Source organism: Hylobates moloch, unplaced genomic scaffold (genome assembly GCF_009828535.3).
Source record: "Hylobates moloch isolate HMO894 unplaced genomic scaffold, HMol_V3 SCAFFOLD_11, whole genome shotgun sequence".
In the NCBI taxonomy this organism is placed as follows: domain Eukaryota; kingdom Metazoa; phylum Chordata; class Mammalia; order Primates; family Hylobatidae; genus Hylobates; species Hylobates moloch.
The window spans coordinates 58,253,109-58,274,478 of NW_026652286.1; the positions used below are offsets into that span (position 1 = coordinate 58,253,109).

General features: G+C 36.3%; 1 protein-coding gene across 19 annotated transcripts in view; it reads right to left on the reverse strand.

Moving 5' to 3' along the window:
- Window positions 1-21,370, reverse strand: part of PICALM (phosphatidylinositol binding clathrin assembly protein) — a 104,504-nt gene that overhangs the window by 26,500 nt on the left and 56,634 nt on the right. For 9 of the 19 annotated variants that reach the window (XM_032167093.2, XM_032167089.2, XM_032167076.2 and 6 more), the window contains 5 exons: window positions 17,923-18,008; window positions 15,580-15,703; window positions 15,188-15,324; window positions 11,705-11,808; window positions 4,832-4,981 (listed from right to left, as the gene is read on the reverse strand). In XM_032167093.2, the coding sequence (XP_032022984.1) occupies window positions 4,832-4,981; window positions 11,705-11,808; window positions 15,188-15,324; window positions 15,580-15,703; window positions 17,923-18,008 (601 nt within the window). The remainder of the gene's footprint in view (window positions 1-4,831; window positions 4,982-11,704; window positions 11,809-15,187; window positions 15,325-15,579; window positions 15,704-17,922; window positions 18,009-21,370) is intronic. The other 10 variants (XM_032167098.2, XM_032167097.2, XM_032167094.2 and 7 more) reach the window with 2 other exon arrangements.

The window sequence follows — 21,370 nt, forward strand, 5'->3', positions numbered from 1 at the left end:
TGACTATTCTGTAGCACACACATTTTTAGAGAATGTACCAGTTTGATCTCGTTCCATAATCACGTAACCCTTAAACTACTACTAACTCAAAGACATTGGTCATACAATGAGAACACAAAACACTATCAAAATACGAAATAATTTAGTATATAAATCTTCTGACTATTCAAAAGGATCTGAGAATCCTAGACTTACCAATTTAATAATATTTTTAAGTGTGCAAGATGTTTAAGAATTATGCCATCAGCTTACTGGTTGTTCTCTCAACTCTTTACATAAAAAGCGAATGTATCTACTCGAGAAAAAAATCTATCATGCTTAATTATGTGTCCATGCTATCATCAGAGTGTAAGTAGTACAGATAATGTTCTTTAAATCATTCTGGTAACAATCTTGGCTACTGATGTCACTAACTTTTAGATTATATATGGAACAACTATTTAAAATTAGGCCAATATATCAAATTCCTATTTTCTCCTGCTACTTTGCCTCAGCTTTCTAGAATATGATTGATATAAGAGATAAGCCTATCCTTTATAGTCATACAGAAATGACTTCATTACTTTCTGTAAAAAGAGGAGCCATCTCCTGAGGTGCCTAGAGGTACCAATCTGTGAAATTACGACATAATTACCTAAAAGTATAAAAGGTTAGAAACACTATAAAGTAACCCAGAACTTGTATCTCAAGTTTTAAAATCCTCTATAGACAGAGGAAAAAAGTAAAAAAAAGTAAAAAAATAAAAATAAAAAACCAAAAAAAAAAATAAATTGCAATAGCTAATCAGCTATTAATATTTGCTTAAAGTCACACAGTTATCAGGGAAGCAAGCAGTTTATTTCCAAAGTTCCAAAGTAACAATCTTTTAAGTAATTACTGCATGCCTGAAACACATACACCAACAAGGTTAGAGTTTTACATCATAATTTCTTTTTTTTTTTTTTTTCTTGAGACGGAGTCTCGCTCTGTCGCCCAGGCTGGAGTGCAGTGGCGCAATCTCGGCTCACTGCAAGCTCCGCCTCCCGGGTTCACGCCATTCTCCTGCCTCAGCCTCTCCGAGTAGCTGGGACTACAGGCGCCCGCCACCACGCCCGGCTAATTTTTTTGTATTTTTTAGTAGAGACGGGGTTTCACCGTGGTCTCGATCTCCTGACCTCGTGATCCGCCCGCCTCGGCCTCCCAAAGTGCTGGGATTACAAGCGTGAGCCACCGCGCCTGGCCTACATCATAATTTCAATGCACATCATCGACTTTTTGTGAAACTATCAGGACTGCCAACTTTTAATTTTTAAAAGTTATTTAAAACAAAAAGACCCAGCTAGTATCACTATTCTAAAAGAGAAAGTTTACAGAAATATACACACACACATACATGCGTGTGCACATGCTAAAAAGAGCAGGCGCTGAGCTCTGAGTTAAGGTTAACTTTATATCATTACATTGTCCTGCTTACTCTTCCATTTCACCAAGGCCCAGTGAAAACTTTCTCACAAAAGAGCACCAACCCACAGTTTATCATTTAGAAACCACTGGCCTGCAGGGTAAATCTCAAGAGGACAATAATAAGTTAACTGAAAAGTACAAGATCCACAAGCTTTGGGGACAGAAAGGCATTCCAAACACCTTTTACAAAATTTGGTTGGATTGTTAATTGATTTTGGTGGTAGTTTCACAATAAATTAGGACTCATACTTTTTTGTCAAAGTAACTACTACCATTTATTAAACCCTACTAAACACTATGCAAGGGCTTTATAAACAGGGTATTACTTAAACCTCACATAAACCCTATGACAGTTATTATTATCCCCGTTTTACAGATGAGGAAACAAAGAGAGATTACATAATGTACCCAAGGTCAAAGATTTAATAAGCATCAGAACCAAGACTTGAACCCCCATTTGTTTGATTCTAGAATCTATTAGGGTTTTCAGTTTAATCCCAAGTATTTCACCTTACATAAAATAGTAAGTAGAAAAAGAAATTTTTTACTATTGCTATAATTATTATTAAAAACAAGTCAAATTTTATGAACTTCTTGAGCTTTTCATTGCTAATATTAGACCAAAAAAAGTGAATAATCCTTGGCAATTTTAAAATCTAAAAGCAATAAAGAAAAAAAATCAATGTTTATGATTTTAGCTGATGACTACATAATAATTTAGGTAAGAAGTACATTCTAATTATGATGTGGTCCACATATACAAAAATTTTAAATTCTTTAAATTTTTTGAGAAATGGGGTCTTGCATGTTGCCCAGGCTGGCCTCAAACTCCTGGCCTCAAGACATCCTCCTGCCTCAGCTCCTAATTAGCTGGAATTATGGGTACCAGCTACTGTACCCAGCTCCCAAGATGGTTTTTAGTAGTAGTCATTTTCATACTTTTATATACCTAGCAAAGTGTATGTAAACTTCATGACAATCCTGCAAGACACTATTATCCCAACTTGCATAGCCTTAAAAAGGTTAAATACTTGCTTAAAGTCAAGTTCATGAAGCAGAACTAGAATTCAAACCGAAGTTCACTAGGCTCCAAGCATATATTATCAAATGCCCTAATAAATTCCATTTTAAAATACATTTAGTCCCGTCCAATTCTAGCGATCAAGAGCCTCAATTCTTTAGTTGTGTCAAACATTCTTTTTAATGCCAACTTAACTACAGTAATAACTACTATGCACACAGAAAATGTCAGCTGGACTTTGAGGTTTTATTGTTACCACACTGGCCTTGAATATATGTGGAAAGACATAGATAATACAAAACTTCAGATTCCATAACCTTGTAATATTAAAACGTTTTTATGCTTCTGAAACTTTAAGGTCTTGAGAATGGAGTAAAGTAAGATGATGATAAGCATCTATTCATAAAACCAAGTGTTTAATTAAGGCAAATGAAGTTAGGCAAAAACTAGTGTGTTCTCTGAAAGCAAGTAAGTATAGTTTTTCTTACCAAGTTTATAAAAACTCATTTTAAGAAAAAAAAAATCCTTCCTGCATAAATAAGTTGTAAAGATACTGTTATCTAGCTCCAAATGAGCCGGCTACAGCAGAAGAAACAAGGCACATAAAGGTAGTATTAGGATAAACTTAAGTGACACAAAAAATTCTGACAAGGCATACAAGGCAGGAAGGCAGGAAAGGAGTAAGGAAAGGGAGAAAAAGAGGGGAAGAGGGAAGGAAAGAATCAGGGAAGCAGCTACGGAGGCAGGCAAGGAATAAGAGGAAGAAGAGAAAGAAAAAAGAGAAGAGGAGGAACAGTTATGAGTGGGATGGGTAATTAAGAAGAACAAAAAATGGGGGAGCCCAAGCACTTGGCATTCTTCAAATTACATCTTACTAAAAAAAGAACTTAAGGCTCCATGAAGTATCAAAAAAAATATTCTGTTTGCATAAATTAAAAAGAAAAACCCAACACTGTATCTCATTAGAAAAGAAATATTAGGCAGTTGGCTTTTTAGCCAACACTATCCTGTCCTCTAATGTGTGGTTTTACAGCTAAGAAAGAAAGCCTAGACACTTTCACAGACACTCACATATGCAGCATAGTTAAGACCACAACTCTCCTTTATGTACAATTCAGTGTTCTTGAAGCTTCAATGAGGACAAGCTACCTATTACACTGATCATTGTATCAGATAAACGTCTTCCCTCTGTCAAGGTCAGAGGCTGTCTAGATACATAGCTATTCTGATTTTTCTGGATTGTTCTTAATCCCATAGAGTAAGGGTTGGCAACTTTGCATCAAAATGGCATGAAGGAATTACTGCAATGAATTATCACACTTTGGATATGTATGTGTTTTAAGTTATTAGACTAGTCATATTTTTAGAACACCTGACTTGGAACTTTGTCTAATCTTCTTCTACTAACTTGCTTTCTAGTTAATTCTTCCTTCTCTTCCTTCCTCTCACTCATATATATCTAACAGAATATTTAGAATGTGGTGACATGATTTGTTGAGGGTATACTGATGACTTTCTGCATGCTGTTTTAATCAAATATTTAAATTCACATCACCGTAAGCTGTTTCTCTGAACTGAACAAAAGAAATTTCATCATCTTTGGGGCTGGGGGGGAGCAGGGTTAGCATCTTTTTCAGCAGAATTCAAAAACATATATTTCAGCTTCAGTATATACTTTAAAACTTACTATTCCCTATTTAACCTCAGTGTGAAATTCTGCCTTTTTATACTGTAATTACAGGATATCCAAGTCAAGTTGCGTTTCTGCTTTACTATTTAAAATGAAACACATACTTCCGACTTTTATCTCCATACTATCAATAAAGTGAAATCCTTCAGAATGGGATAAAAGATATGCATAGATTTTGGACAATATAAAACTGTGACGTGCAACAGTTAAAAGAGAAATAAAATATTGAAGATAGCTGCTAAGAGTGATGAACCACTCTCTCTCCCAAGCACAAAGAGAAAAATATAATCACATATAAACATGTAAGTTTAAGAGATGTTACTTTTCAACCAGTTCTCCAAACTAAAACAGGAAGCTGCATGTGATACTAGACAGCTACAGTACTGCACTATAACACGACAGAGAACCAAACACTAAAAATAAAAAAAAATAAAAAAATAAAAATAAAAAAAAAAAAGTTCAACATCAAGAGAAATTTTCCTAAAAGTTTGTATAAATAAAATTGGGATACTAGTGTCAACTTAAAAACCTCACTACATTATTGCTGGTTAGTTTTAGAATTTGATATTAAAATCTGAAGTAATTATTGCAGTGCTTTTAAAGTAATTCATGGACATGTAAAATATAGTTAGGCAGTATAAACATTGATCGGAAAAAAACGTTAAATGGTACTTTACCAACAAACATTTCATGAGTAGGTGTCCTAGTAGTAAAAGTGGATACATCTGAAGAAATGGAAAGGTGAACATCACCACTACTTTTTGTGAGGAAAGGATTTAAGCTTGGAATGGCATCATCAACAGCATCTACAGTAGCAGAGAAAGGATCTGTGCGGTCCAAATGTATTACAGCAAAATGAAGAAAGGAAGTAAATAAATTAGTATTGTAATTAGTCAAAAGATGCAAAGTGAAAAGTAGTAACTATATTATTGTTTATTAACCTTAAATATCTAAATTATCAAAAACAAAAAATACCTAATTATCAAGATAGAAGAATTGCATTTAACATATTTTTAAATGAATCCTTAGAAAAAATCATTTTATTTGTTAACACCAGAAAGCCAACAGTCAGACAGTTAAAAAAGAGAATAATAACCAAGATGTTTCTATAAAGAGCCACCCATCCTGCACCAATCTTCCCTGTCCTAGGTGAGTGTGTTGGTTGTGGTGGTATAGCTGTGTTTACTTGAATAGTTGATATCGACAATTGGGATGTGTGTCGTGAGTAAGCTTTCAAAGAAAAAAAGAGGGTAATGACACATTAGGGCTAAGAAGTTGTTTTTGGCACGTGCAGATAATTCCGGCATAGATGCAAAATAAAAAATAAAGATGATGAAAAACATCTAAGGATGGGGGGAAAGAATTTTAGATAATTAAGAACAGAGATGAAAGAATGTCCACTTAATAGACTGGGAACAGCTCTGAATGTCTATCTAAAAGCTTTAGTCTTTAAATGATTTGCTAAAGGAACAACGAAAGTGTTGTTTGCCTACTAGAATGACATAAATATGTACTATATCAAATCCTTTATCTAAAGTTATTCTAGAGTCAGATAATTATTATACTGATACCTTATTCAAAATAATTATCATTCTAATGACTGAAATCTATTTTTCCTTACTTCTCAAGATTTAAAGAGTTAACTAAACAGGGAAAGAAAAAATAAAAAGCAGCAAAAATAGTATCATAATTTTTTCTTTGTAACATAATTAAAAATAAGAGGATACTCCTGTAATTCTAAACAGTAGAATCTTCTTGTCTGTTCTAGTTTAGTTCTTGACCTTCGCTGAAATATACTGTGGTATCTTCATAGTACTAGGTACTGTATTTTACGCTTAAGATTGTATGATTGAACATTTAGAAGGCAACAGTGGCCTAAGGACCAGCTCATTTACTATGATATAGGCACACTTCCTTTAAAGTCAAAAAATTCAAGGCAAGCATTCTACAAGCTCAAATACAACTGTTTGAAAAAGGAAAAAAAAAATCAAGAAAATACTCAGGTTATGATTTTAAAAATAACACATCTTTTTAATACAACTTTTTCTGTAGTAAGAACTTTTCTATAATAGTATTCTTATGGAACATCAATTCACACTGAAAAAAAAAAAGTCCTACAAATCTATCAAAATATGCTGATTATGCTACTCAAACTCGAAATCTTTCCCATCATTCCACCCCCAATAAATGGAACACTGGGAAAAAAGAATCAGAAAACAGTAATTCAGAAATAAAAAGTAGAAAATAGTTACAAGTTGCAGGGGGATGCAGTGGGTTTTTTTGTTTTGTTCTGAGAGTGGGTCTTGCTGTGTTGCCCAGGCAGACTGCAGTGGTACAATCATAGCTCACTGTAGCCTCAAACTCCTGGGCTCAAGTGATCCTCCCACCTTAGCCTCCCGAGTAGCTGAGACTACAGGCGCGTGCCACCATGCCTGGCTAATTTAATTTTTGTAGAGATGCTACGGTACCAATGCTAGTCTTGAATCCCTGCCTGGACTCAAGCGATCCTCCTGCCTTGGCCTCCCAAAGTGCTGGGATTACAGGCATGAGCCACCAAGGACATTGGTTTTTAGTACTAAAAATATATGCATATTTTTAGCTAATATATATACTGATGGCCACTCTAGCTTCTTCTTGCATAAGAAAGGAGTTGCATTAAGCTTAGAGTTGGCCAGTTAGACTGAAAGTTCTGGGTTTTTTTTTTTTTTTTTTTTTTTTTTTGAGACAGAGTCTCACTGTGTCATCTACGATGGAGGGCAATGGCGTGATCTCAACTCATTGCAACCTCCGCCTCCTGGGTTCAAGCAATTCTCCTGCCTCAGCCTCCCGAGTAGCTGGGATTACAGGCGCGTGCCACCATGCTCAGATCATTTTTCTATTTTTAGTAGAGACGGGGTTTCACCATGTTGGCCAGGCTGGCCTTGAACTCCTGACCTCAGGTGATCCACCCACCTTGGCCTCCCTAAAGTGCTGGCATTACAGGCATGAGCCACCACACAGGGCCGAATGCTCTGTTTTTAAATACATGATGTTAACAGCTGCATAGAGTTTTAAAAGTACATTATATTTTGTCAGACAAGTAAGTAAAATATCTCTGTTCTTCATGCAAAAAAAAGCCATGAAATAAGTCATTTTTTAAAGACACATTATTTCTGTAACAGATCCATTGGTTTATGAGAAAACACACGTTCAGGAAAGGTTACCAGTTATCCGCTGTTCTATTGACAGATAGGTTTTATCTAGCACCTAATTTCAATCACTTCCTATTATGTGAAACACCTCAGAGAAGAATATTCAGAAATATGTGCAAATGCATTCATAATCAGATCAATCAGATGAGGAAAACCAGTTCCTAATCTACTTGACAAAACACTACAGGTAATCTACAAGATGTTAATCTATTAATGGACATTATACTATAATAATAAAAACTAATTCATTAAGGTATAATAATAATGCTCCAGCTATTTCAAGTTAACCTATTAAACTGGCAATTCGAAATCCCTTAAAGTTTTTTTCTTTTTTTAAGATAAGAGTCTTGCTCTGTTGCCCAGGTTGGAATGCAATGGCATAATCATAGCTTACTGCAGCCTCGACCCTTCGGTGCTCAAGCACTCCCCCCACTTTAGCCTTCTGAGTAGCTGGGACCACAGGTGTATGGCACCATGCCTGGCTAATTTTCTGATTTTTTTGTAGAGGCAAGGTCTCGCCATGTTGCCCAGGCTAGTCTCTAACTCCTGGGCTCAAATAATCTGCCTGCCTCAGCTCCCAAACTGCTGGGATTACAAGTGTGAGCCACTGCACCCAGTCTAAAATTTTTAAATATAGTTTTGTCCAATTTTTTTCATTATTCATTCAAGTTTAATTTTTTCGTTTTTTTGAGACAGAGGTTTGCTCCATCGCCCAGGCTGGAATGCAGGGGCATGATCTTGGCTCACTGCAACCTCCGCCTCTCAGGTTCAAGCGACTCTCGTGCCTCAGCTTCCCAAGTAGCTGGGATTACAGATGCACACCACTACACCCAGCTAATTTTTATATTTTTTGTAGAGACAGGGTATCACCATGTTGGCCAGGCTGGTCTCAAATTCCTGACCTCAAGTGATCCACCCACCTCAACCTCCCAATGTGCTGGGATTACAGGTGTGAGCTACCTCACACCTGGCCCAAAAGTGTAATTTTATGCCACACTAGAGTCATTTAAAAAAATCCAAAAAAAGTTAAAACAAGGACTAAAATGGCACCACAGTCATATTATCGCCTTTAAGTCCTAAACAACTGATACCTACATTCACACACAGTAAACTGATTTGTTTTTTAAACATGGTAGAGACAAGGTCTTGCTATGTTGCCCAGGCTGGTCTCAAACTCCTGGGCTCATGCAATCCTCCTGCCTTGGTCTCCTAAAGTATTGCAATTACAGGTATAAGCCACCACACCTGCCCAGATAATCAAATTTTTTCATCAGTTTTGTGTTTCATGCCAGCTAAAAGTAAAGCAAATTAAACTTCAGAATGGATAATTCTACTACACCTAAACTCTGAAATCTTGCTTCAAATACTTAACAGTGTACCAAACTGATAATATTGTCTATTTTTAGATATAAAAATTCAACGTTTGCTATCATCCAAAATTTTCAGGGTGATGAAAACCTAGGTCTTCTCAGATATTAGTATTCAATACCAACTGCTTTACACTCCACAACATTTCTTGAAAAAGTCAAAGCTCATGAATAATACAACGAGGCCAACAAGAGAGCTTGTGTTCTCTCATTTTCATTCTACCAAAAGGTGGAATCTTAAATGTCTTTCATATATACATATAAACTTTTCTTTCCTTTATCTCTATCTTATCACTAATCTATGACTAGGAATGCACATCATTTCTGGGTGTTTATAAGAACTAAATTGAATACTATGTTTGTTATTGGCATTCATTTTTAGCTAATAAAAGCCAATAAAAGAACAGTATAAGATTTGGGGATTATGAAAAAAATCATACCTTTGCTTTGTCATATACTATAAGAGCAGCATCATATGTCAAATGTTACATATTTAAGTGTTCAAGTAAATAGTTCACTTCAAAATACCTTAAGCATTTAATGTTATGATCTAAGCTTCTCATACATGAGATTTCTTTTCTTTTCTTTTGAGACAAGAGTCTCACTCTGTCTCCCAGGCTAGAGTGTGGTGGCACAAATCTCGGCTCACTGCAATCTCCGCTTCCCGGGTTCAAGTGATTCTCATGCCTCGGCCTCCCGAAAAGCTGGGATTACAGATGTGCACCACCACACCTGGCTAATTTTTGTATTTTTAGTAGAGACAGGGTTTTGCCATGTTGGCGAGGCTGGTCTGGAACTCCTGTCCTCGTGTGATCTGCCCGCCTTGGCTTCCCAAAGTACTGGGATTACAGGTGTATGCCATCGCACCTGGCCTTATATGAGATTTCTTTATTTCAGTCTAACTTTAAGTTAGTTTAGTCTAACTTTAATTTTAAAAATTAAAAAAAAGTATCAATCCGATTGTCCTGGATATGAGTACTGACTTGAATTAGAACATTCTTGGCTTAAAATACTCTTCAGTATCATGCAGAAGTCAAAACCTTGTTGATCACCAACTCAGAAGCCAAATATCCTTATATGAAAATCAAGACAGGATTTAATTCTGATTAAATTATAGGACTTAATATGGGGGAAATTTGTACAGAAACAGCATACAAAGCAAAATAACCGAAAATAGAAAAGTAAAACATGATTAAATGTATTCCAATATATTGCAGTCTGTCACAGAGACTTTGATGGAATATTGTCTTCTAACAGGACACAGAACAATTCTTACAGACTGAAATTACTTAGAATTGTTCTCCCACAGTAATAGTCTATCTGCTTTCATATGTGACTTTAACAATTTCAAGTAGAAACTTCAACTTGTCATTTTTAGTTGTACATGGTGTCCAGACAAAACAGGAATTGCAGTTCAGCTTCTTTGAAATGTTTAATATATTTTTATTTGGCCTTCTATAAAATTTTTAGTCTATTTAGAAAAACAACTCAGCCTTAGTTTTAAAAAGACTACTACATTTTTTTAAAAAAGGAAATAAGTTGGCCGGGCGCGGTGGCTCACGCTTGTAATCCCAGCACTTTGGGAGGCTGAGGCGGGCGGATCACGAGGTCAGGAGATCGAGACCACAGTGAAACCCCCTCTCTACTAAAAATACAAAAAAAATTAGCCGGGCGTGGTGGCGGGCGCCTGTAGTCCCAGCTACTCGGAGAGGCTGAGGCAGGAGAATGGCGTGAACCCGGGAGGCGGAGCTTGCAGTGAGCCGAGATTGCGCCACTGCACTCCAGCCTGGGCGACAGAGCGAGACTCCGTCTCAAAAAAATAAAAAATAAAAAATAAGTTGAAACTGCTTAAATGGTCACGTTAATTCTACTAACCTTTTCCAAAGCAATTCACAATAAGACAGAAAATAATAAAGAATCCAAAAATCAGAACATACCATTAGGATATTAAGAAACTCCTTTCTTAATCTTAATTTACTATCTATAGTTCATTCTGAAATAATTCTAAAATACTTAACTTTAAACTATAAATATCTTGTCATTTTTAGGAATCACTCGCAGATCTTAAGATTTAACTAAATTAAACTAGCCTTCAAAGTCAATTAGTTTTTTAAATCAAGTTCAGGCTCACAAAATTAGCCTGAAATCTAGTGTTTTAGGGTTTTACTATCTGCTCTGTGCCCCACCTTATTCAACAAACATTTACAAACTACTTGTCAGAACAAAATATTTTAAAACCTGCCTTCACAGAGCTTACTTTCTAGGATATAGTTCCTTCAAAAAAATAATTTAAAATGTTCTTAAATTCAAATCATTAAAATAAAATGAAAAAAGCTTTGTTTATATACTGTAAAAACTCATTAGAATAATTAATTAATCTTGCTATGACAGATAAGCCTATCACTTCAGAACTGCTTAAGGGCAGCAAACATTCCTATTGGTACAAGGGGAAAATTCTTTGACTAGCAAAATCTTTCAGGTCTTAATTAAAAAAACATTTAAAACATTTATGTCTTGACCATAAAGCTGGTCAAGACAATTATGGTCACAACATAGTTCCTGTGTGATAATACCATCTGAGTTGTATTAGAACTATATTATATACTTAACACAAAGATAAGTTATTTCCCCAAAAGTTAAAAAACCAAAAATTTACACCAAAATCAAAATAACCACTATGCATTTTCTGGTTATGGAATAAAAATTCAACATTAAAAGAAAAATCTCATACTTAAAAATACACTTGGTCCTTCCTCTTACATTTAGTTTTATCTTTATTAAATGTCATTTCATAATTTAAGTGAACATAAATTCCTAAATTATTTATAATAAATGAACATACCTTCAAGGGATAAAACTGCTTCATTGCCATTTTAATACTTATCAAGTTCTCATGTATCAAGTGTAATAAAAAACTACAAATAAGTAAAACACCACAGAATGAGGAGGAGAGATGCATGTAACATCTAAAATAGAATTCATCAATGCTTACCTCCCCATGTACTTGCTACCTGAGAAGCAGTTGACATAGGATGTACAGATGGGTGAAAAGTTGGCTGCTGCAAATCAAGCAGATCATTGGGCAGCTTTGATGTGCTAGAAAGGTATTTTGGAAACGTGTTTTATTTACCAGAAAAACTTCGCTACTTCAGTGTCACCTTCTCCACCCACCGCAGATAAAAACATTAAAAACAAGGGAGAAAAGTCTCATTAATATAAATCTCAAAAGAGGAACAGTTTCTTCATATAATAGCATATTTCTAAGGAGGCTTGGAAAAATAATCTAATATCATATCTTAAGTTTATACAGGATTCAAAGAACAGTAGCTCTTCTGAAAAGGATGAGTGTCTTCCCCTGGAAGAAACTAATTTCCTTATTAAAATGAACCTAAACAACAAGATTCTAAAATACAAAATATCATAGCAATTTTAATATTTTTAATAAAACTCTTTTCTTACTTTTAATATTCACAGAACTTGAATCGCATTTGCAATACACTACAAAGTAAAATACTCATTAACCTCACTTCTAGTGCCTCAGTATCCAAACTATGTATCAATGATACAGGGAAAAAATTTTACATGCATTTATGACTAGAGCCACCCCATCACACAACACACTATTTACATGATATATTTCTTTCTTCTTTTTTTTGAGACAGAGTCTCGCTCTGTCGCCCAGGATGGAGTGCAGCAGCGTGATCTTGGCTCCCTGTAACCTCTGCCTCCCAGGTTCAAGTGATTCTCCTGCCTTAGCCTCCCAAGCAGCTGGGACTACAGGTACACAGCACCGCATCCGGCTAATTTTTGTATTTTTAGTAGAGACAGGGTTTCATCATGTTGGCCAGGCTGGTCTCAAACTCTTGACCTCAGGTGATCCGCCTGCCTTGGCCTCCCAGAGTGCTGGGATTACAGGCGTGAGCCACTGCGCTCAGCCTCTTTTTTTGTTGTTTTGTTTTTTTTTGAGGCAAGAGTCTCACTCTGTTGTCCAGGCTGGAGTGCAGTGATGCAATCTTGGCTCAATGCAACCTCCACCTCCTGGGTTACAGCGATTCGCATGCCTTAGCCTCCCAAGTAGCTGAGATTACAGGCGCATGCCACCATGCTTGGCTAATTTTTGTCCTTTAGTAGAGACAGGGTTTCACCACACAGCCCAGGCTGGACTCGAACTCCTGACCTCAGATGATCCACCCACCTGAGCCTCCCAAAGTGCTGGGATTACAGGCATGAGCCACCATGCCCGGCCGACTTCTATGTGATTTTAATGAACAACTCAAAACATAACCCCAGAGTGTCTAAGAATTCAAACACAGTACAGATAATTTTTTTAAGAGAAGGGGTCTGGAGGCTGGGTGTAGTGGCTCATGCCTGTAATCCCAGCACTTTGGAAGGCTGAGGCATGTGGACTGCTTGAGTTCAAAAGTTCAAGATCAGCTTGGGCAAAATGGCAAAAAAATACGAAAAATAGCTGGGCATTGTGGAGTGCGCCTGTAGTCCCAGCTACTCAGGAAGCTAAGGCAGAGGGAATGCTTGAGCCCAGGAGGTTGAGGCTGCAGTGAGCCGTGACTGTGCCACCGCACTCCAGCCTGGGTGACAGAGTAAGACGCTATCTCAAAAGAGAGAGAGAGAATGAGAGAGAGACAGACAATGAGACAAAGAGATGTTGCCCAGGCTAGCGCTGTATGGCTGGGCTCAGGCCTTCCTCCTGCCTCAACCTCCTGAGTAGCTGGGACAACAGGCACACGCCACCACACCCAGCTCCTAATTTTTAACTTATATATTCTCCAAAACAGAATGTTTTTCTTTTTAAATGGATATACAATAATTGTACATATTTATGGGATACATGTGATATTGTGATACATGCATACCATGTAATTATCAGGACATCTATCACACCTCAAACATTCATCATTTCTCTGTGTTGAGAACATTCTAAATCTTCTAGCTACTTTGATATAGATAATACAATTATTATTAATTAGTAATTCTACTGTGCTATCAAACACTAGAATTTATTCCTTCTGTGTTTTTATAAAAAAGTTTTGAAGACATGTCTTTCAGATGTACAACAGTTGAGTAGATAGTAGATATAAATGCATTTAGTGCCTTGGGGAACATACAGAATATAAAATAATAATTCTGTAAATGGGCTGTAAGATTTGCCCTTAATTACTATTAAAAAGGTGAATATTTTTAGTATGTGACATAAAACATAGTGAAATTAGTTCTTTATCCAATAATTTGTTTCAGCCTTGAACATTGAACATTCTTTTCACTTATCTCTCCTAGGACAGACTTCTTCTCAAGATCTCCATGTTGAGAACTTGCCCCTTAATGGGGTCAATGTTACTTAACTGGGGATTAAAGAAGGTAGCATACATGAGCAAACAAATCATAAAGCTGAAAGAAAAAAAAAGAACTAAATTCAACAAACACCGACTAAGATTTTAGGAAGCAGGTAGCAACTGAGCATGCATACAGCAAGCAGTTCACGTAGTAAAACTTACACTGAGCTATTAGGCTCAGCTATTAGGAGTCAGTAGGCAGGCAGATGAGCTTTTAACGGTGAGTTAATAAACAGCAACAATAAAGTGAAAGGAAAAAACTCACCACTCTCTATGGAACATTTAACATGTGCTAATAATGCACTGTGCTAAAACCTAGTCACGTGGGAGCATCTGAAAAACAAAAATTCTTGGGCCCCAAGCCCCACCTATTGAATCAGAACTCTAGGATTGGGACTCAGATATCTGTAGTTTAATAAACTCTCCAAATATTTCTGATGTTAAAGTTGAGAACCACAATCTCATTTGAAAACAAGGTTTCTCAAAAAAAGTTAAGAACTAATAGAGCCAGGATTCAAACCAGAATCTGACTTTTAAACTACTTTAAGCCACTCCGGGGTTCAGAAAATGCCAATTATTTTACTTTACCTGGCAATATTATATTTCCATGTTAAGTAGCTTAAATTAGATAACAAGATTATTAAAGTTAGTCTGGTAGGCTTCAATACCAAGAAACCTGGCAACTAAACTCTGTCACTGTGTTCCAGATTACAGAGTTTAAAACCAGGAAACAGATATGACAGATGTTTAATATCTAATGAGATGGTATTTTGAAATATATATCATACTCATATGTCAAAGAGCTATAAAGGGTCTTGAACCATTAGATGCCTCATAAATGTGTTTAATCATAATTTTTACACAATGAAAAGTTGGCCCAGAGATAACAGCTATATTCCTATTAGTATAAATCAGTGATTTAACTATCTTCCATTTCCTAAATACGTAAAATATAAACTCATCACTTTATCTTTAGGTATTATACCAATATTACCATTTATCGCCACCTCTTTGTGTGAATAGATTATAAAAGCATAAATAAAAGTAAACCTGAAAAGTTCTACAAAATTTCTATTAGAAGTCTTTGAACCTACATATTCAAAGGTAACCTTAACTTCTACTCCTACCTGTTAGAAGAACTAGGGGTAGAAAATATGTCAATGGCTGGTGCAGTCATTATCCCTCCTGCTGAGGTGGATACAGGAGAGGCTGCAGTTGTTAAAGAGGTATGAGGTTTCTTTGCAAGTTCTTTTAGGCGCTGTTCCTGTTAAGAAAGGGAACTACCATAAGGATTCCAGAAACCAGATTTCTTTGTACAGCCTCTGAAAAAAGCATTTTCTAATTTGTTCTGATAGCAGATATTCTGTTTTACCTAATTCTATGTCAGGACAAAAAGTTAGACTGAGTTTCAGCCCATTAGGTAGCTATACATTTAAGACTCTAAGGCTGTGCAGAGGCCCCATTTACCTAATGAACACCTGTACTCATTTTTCCAAATAAGGAGAATGTACAAACTTACCTTTAAAGCTTTCAAACGTGCCTGTTCTTCCTCTAATGCTGCCTGCTTTTCCCTTTCATCCACTTTGGTCAGAGATAGACCAGTGCTTGCCAGGGAAGAGACTGCATTGGAAAGTGTAGTTGCCCTAGGATAATTGAACAGAGATAATTTGGCTTTTTGCTAAACACTTCAATTACACCCAGGTCATGAAATGGTCTGGCAACCTTGCCATGGATAGGCACTATAATTATAAACTTAACTTCTGGATTCAAACCCAGTACTTCAGATGAAATATTCTACCCAGTGATCTACAGGATTAAAGCAATTAGAAAAATCTTGACTTACATATACACTCACTGCTTTCAGACTAAGTGTTTGACTTTGGAAAGGGTTCACAATAGAGTGGGGCACATTGCCTCTTCCAAGCCCCAAGAGAGGAAACCAATGCAATTGGGAAAGAGCCCACATATTCCCACAAAATCCCTGATGGGAAAAAGTGTTGAGTTTATCACAGGGAAAACCCTCTGCTAATTTACAGCCTACATTTTGGCAGTGCCACAGGAACACCAAAACATGCATACCAGTAATACATAACGTAAGTCTAGGTATGTTTCACCTATAACAACATCCCCAGAGGACTTCAGGTTCCTTCAAAAGAAGACTGGTTTCAGTCTAGTCACCAGGCCATCTGGCATCTTTTTATGTGCTGCCCTTTTGCCAAACTAGAATTTCCTTTTTAATATACATGTACAATGTATCATCTTTCACTGGCAAGCCACCTCCTTTCCCTTTTATCAAAAACGTAGCCACACTATAAACCTCAACATTAACTTTCCAAATGTTAACTCTAGGCTAAGTAAAAGAAGTGGTAAAGAATTCTAACCTGAAGAACTACCTTGAGCTTTATTAATTTTCCTTTTACCACACACCAAACATCATTAGTTTCTACTCTAAGCACGTAATGTGGTAAAAACTACCTTTTAAATTTTATGTAAAATTAGTATTATAAATAAGCCAATAAAAAGGTACAACTCAGAAGACAAAGGAAGAGTAACATAGTTGTGACAGAAATGCAAGAAAACCAATAAATTTTATGATAAACATTTCAGGTGAATTGGTGCACCTGAACTACATGGCTCTTTTTTTCGTTATTCTCTCAAATAAATGAGACTTACTGTTTTGACTGCTACTTCGAAAATCCTACTAGGAAATTCAAAGTACAAATCTAGGATTAAAAATAAGTACTAAAATCCAATAACAGCATTTTCCTTTGGAAATTATTTAAATTTTATTACTAAAAGAAAGACCAAAAGTTCTGAAACAATCAGAAAGTCTAAAAAGAACCAAAGGAAGGTTCTCACTATACAAATTCTTTCTTCATGCTGTTTTAAAAAAAGGTTCATAAGAAAACATGAGAATAACTCAAGTAATTTCTTAACCCAATGCAAAAATCATGTTACCAGATTGATATGAAATGATTTGTGTTACTTTCAGTTTGCTAGGTTAACTGGTCTTAGTCTGAGGAATTAGCTTATAACATAATAAAGTGATTAAAATATAAAATATCAATAATCAACCCTATGAACTCGCATTAGACAGAGATGATGCAATTTGATGTCAGATATTCTAGGTTTGAGTCCCAGCATTGCTACTACACACTTCACAGGGCTATTGTGAGGACTGAGCAAATTAATACAAAAGTATCTTGCAATTATAGGCCCAGTACGGTGGTTCATGCCTGTAATCCCAGCACTTTGGGAGGCTGAGGTGTGCCGATCACTTGAGTTCAGGGGTTCGAGACCAGCCTGGTCAACATGGTGAAACCCTATCTCTACTAAAAATACAAAAATTAGCCGGGCGTGGTGGCATGCATCTGTAGTCCCAACTACTTGGGAGGCTGAGGTGGGAAAATCGCTTGAACCCGGGAGGTGGAAGTTGCAAGTGAGTTGAGATTGTGCCACTGCACTCCAGCCTGGGCAACAGAGTGAGACTCTGCCTCGGGGGAAAAAAAAAAAAGAGAGAAAAAAAAGTATCTTATAACTATAAAGCACCATACAAAGCAATGCATTATCATCTTTAGGAGAAATTTTGACATCAAAAACACAATTCTAAACTACGTAGTCACTGTCATTATCTTAACAGATGCTGACATTTATTGAAGGTCAGAAACTATTTCAGGAATTTGCATGTATTAATCCATTTAATCCTGATACTAATTCTATGAGGCTGATATTATGATTAAACCCATTTTATAGAAAATAAAATCAAGATAAAGAGAAATTAAATAGCTTGGAACTTGAGCTGGTTTCATCTACTCCCTCAGAAAAATCACTCTGGCTCTTTGTCCTACAAAGAATGATGTACCTGCTTGCAGCTGTAGAATCTTTGATTTTCTTTCCTTCCAAGGAAGCTAAATGTTGTTCCAAAGCATCAAGAAGACTGCTGGGGGCCTGCAATTGTACAAATATTAAGGATTTCATGATAATTAGGCCGCTGGTCAAATTAAATCAAGTATCATCTAATCAGAGAGCAACAAAAATAAACAGGTATGTTCTTCACGTACTAATTAACAGTGGAGTTTTAGCTACTTAATGAGAATGACAATCTTACTTTTGTTATACAAACATGACCTAGTTGGAGATATTAAGAAACATTATCAAAAACATTAAGAACTGAAAACTATGTAAACATGAAACATTTTTTAAAAATCTTGCAAGTACCTAAATTTTAAAGTAAAACCATACTTCTAAAAGCTAGACATACTACTGAGCCTGCAGAAGGTACCTAATAAGCACCTGCTGAGCAACTGAATGTGTTCAAACATGACTCTGGAATAATTATTGATAAATGACACTGAACACTGGCATCAGGGAAATGAAAATGAAAATCACAGTGACATACACCTTTTCACTTACTACAATGACTAAAGTTAAATACATTTGCAATATCAAATGTTGGTGAGCATATGGAACTGGAACTCTCACATATCACTAGTGGAAGTTTATCACTTTGAAAATGGATTAGGTTGTTCTTTACAAAGTTAAATACACACCCACCTTAATGACCCAATTCCATTCCTATTTACCCCAAAGAGATAAAAACTTATCTCTGTAAGAAAAGACTTAACGTTTAATGTGGCTTTATTTACAATAGTCAAAAACTGCAAATAATCCAAAAGTCCACCATTTGGAAAATGGATAGACAAAGTTGTGGTAAATATTATTCAGCAATAAAGAAGAATTAATTAATGGTATATTCAACCACATAGATCTCAAACAATACGATGAGCAAAAAAAGCCAGAATGCAGAAGTAAATACTTGTATGATTACACTTATATTAAGAACCAACAAAATTATGCTATTAGAAAGCAAAACAGTGATTGCGGAGGTGGGTAAGAAGTGACTGGAAGGGAGCATAAGGATTGGGGAAATAGAATTTTCCTAACTTGAATGATGTGTTGGTTACACAAATGTTTATTTCTCAAACTTCATTGAAATGAATATTTACCTTGTTTTTTTAATGGAAGACTAATTTTAAACTCAGGCTATAGGTCAAATCTCAACTTAACATGAAGAAAGCTTTCAAAAGGAAACCTTTTCAGTGTGCAGACTAAGAACTGTCCACTCTAAATGCATCAGTAGCGTTTACTTACCCTAAATATTCTATAGGATTTGAGATACAGTTTCTGGATACAGGATCTAAAAATAGTTAAAGGGGCAATACCTACTATTTCTCTGTCATCAGTGACTTTAACGACTTCTTTCATCCACTATTCCCTCTATATACCAGGACCTTAGCCCAAGGGAGACACAGTAGAAAACCATTTAAAACCAAATACTACATTGGAAGATGAACTTTTGTTGAACTGAGAGTATACATACACTTTCTACAGCCCCAGCAAAAATGTTTGCTAATCAGCAAGCAAAGCACTGTCTTAAGAGCTTTCAGAGATGATAAGGAGGATGTTGATGATAGTGGTTAACATTTAAAAAGCTCTTCTCACACAACAGGTACTGTGCTAGCTACCTTGTAGTAGTCACTGAATCTATGAAGTAGACACTACTGGTATATCCACATTACAGATAAACAACCTGAGACAGTGAAGATTAAGTAATCTGTCCAAGATCACGTATCTGATACACAACAGAAGCCAAGATAGGGAAGATATCTCTGACTTTAAAGACTACATAATTAACTATTATGGTACCAAATCCTAGACTAAAACTGTGGTCACAGAACTGTAGTTTATCTTTTTTCTGAAGGGTTTAAGCTGTGGCTTACAAATAAAAATATTAAACTACCAAGTTATGATTAGTAAGACAAACCATTTCTAAAATCCCTTCTAAATATATCTGGCTATTCTTCAAAAGTCAAATCCACATGACAAGGAGTGAGAAGGCTGGGCACAGTGACTCACACCTGTAATCCCAAAACTTTGGGAAGTAGAGGTGGGATGTCTGCTTGAGCCCAGTTGTTTGAGACCAGCCTGAGAAATGTAGGGAGACCCTGTCTCCACAAAAAAATAAAAAAATTAGTTGAGTGTGGTGGCATATGCCTCTGGTCCCAGCTACTAAGAAGGCTGAGGTGGGAGGATTACTTGAGCCTGGGAGGTTGAGGATGCAGTGACCCATGATTTTGTCAATGCGCCCCAGCCTGGGTGACAAAGCAAAAGCCTATCTTTTCTCCCCCTCCCCCAACAAAACCCAAAGAGTGAAGAAAATGTGACGCTTTACACCTTAAAAGAAATAATCAAAAAAAAAGACTAAATAATCTCAAATTTCCACTCTTCTGCATTACCACCATCTTCCCTAAAGTGTAAACAGCTTTTTGTTCACTTTTGAAAATTTTCTGAATCACCCAAAGAATGCCTGGCAAGTTACCTTTGCTCAGAGATCATCCATACAGAGGAAAAGAGGAACAGAGGTTAAAGAACCCTATTCTAATTACAATAGGGTGAATATTAACATACACAGACACATGATGATGGCCTGTAACTTCTACATCTAGCCTGAGGACAATGATTTTTAAATAAAACATAAGGGAAGCATAACAAATGGGGTGGGTAACAGGTGAATCTAAAGTTGCCAAATCATTTTATAATATACGTTATTCAAGCAATGACTTGTCTCATGTTCAACCCAGAATAATGTGCTTGCTCTTAATAAAGCCAATTTATTTCAAGTGGACATACACAGGATTCTTTACTTACATATAACCCATGACTAGAGTTATTGCATACTCTTAGCCTTGACATTAGAGGGAAGAATCAGAACAAGTGAGTACAGAGAAACTCAGTAACTGTTAACAAGGCGTATAAAAGATGTACTGGAGGCTGGGCGTAGTGGTACACGCCTGTAATCCCAACACTTTCGGAAGCCTAGGTGGGCGGATCACCTGAGGTCAGGAGTTTGAGACCAGCCTGGCTAATATGGCAAAACCCCGTCTCTACTAAAAATATGAAAATTAGCTGGGCGTGGTGGCTTACACCTATAATGCCAGCTACTCGGGAGGCTGAAGTGGGAGAATCGCTTGAACCCAGGAGGTGGAGGTTGCAGTGAGCTGAGATCATGCCACTGCACTCCAGCCTAGGCGACAAGAGCAAAACTCTATGTCAAAAAGAAACAAACAAAAAAAAACGTCCTGGAACAATTCAAAACAAGGTAAAACAGATGTTAACAGTTGAGAGAGTTGATGGAAGTGTTACAAGGATAGTTTATGCCGGTACTTTCATTCTTAATACTCAGTAAACAAAACAGAGAATAAGCAGCAGGTATGAAGTTTTTTCCCAGAAAATTTTTTGAAGATGATGAT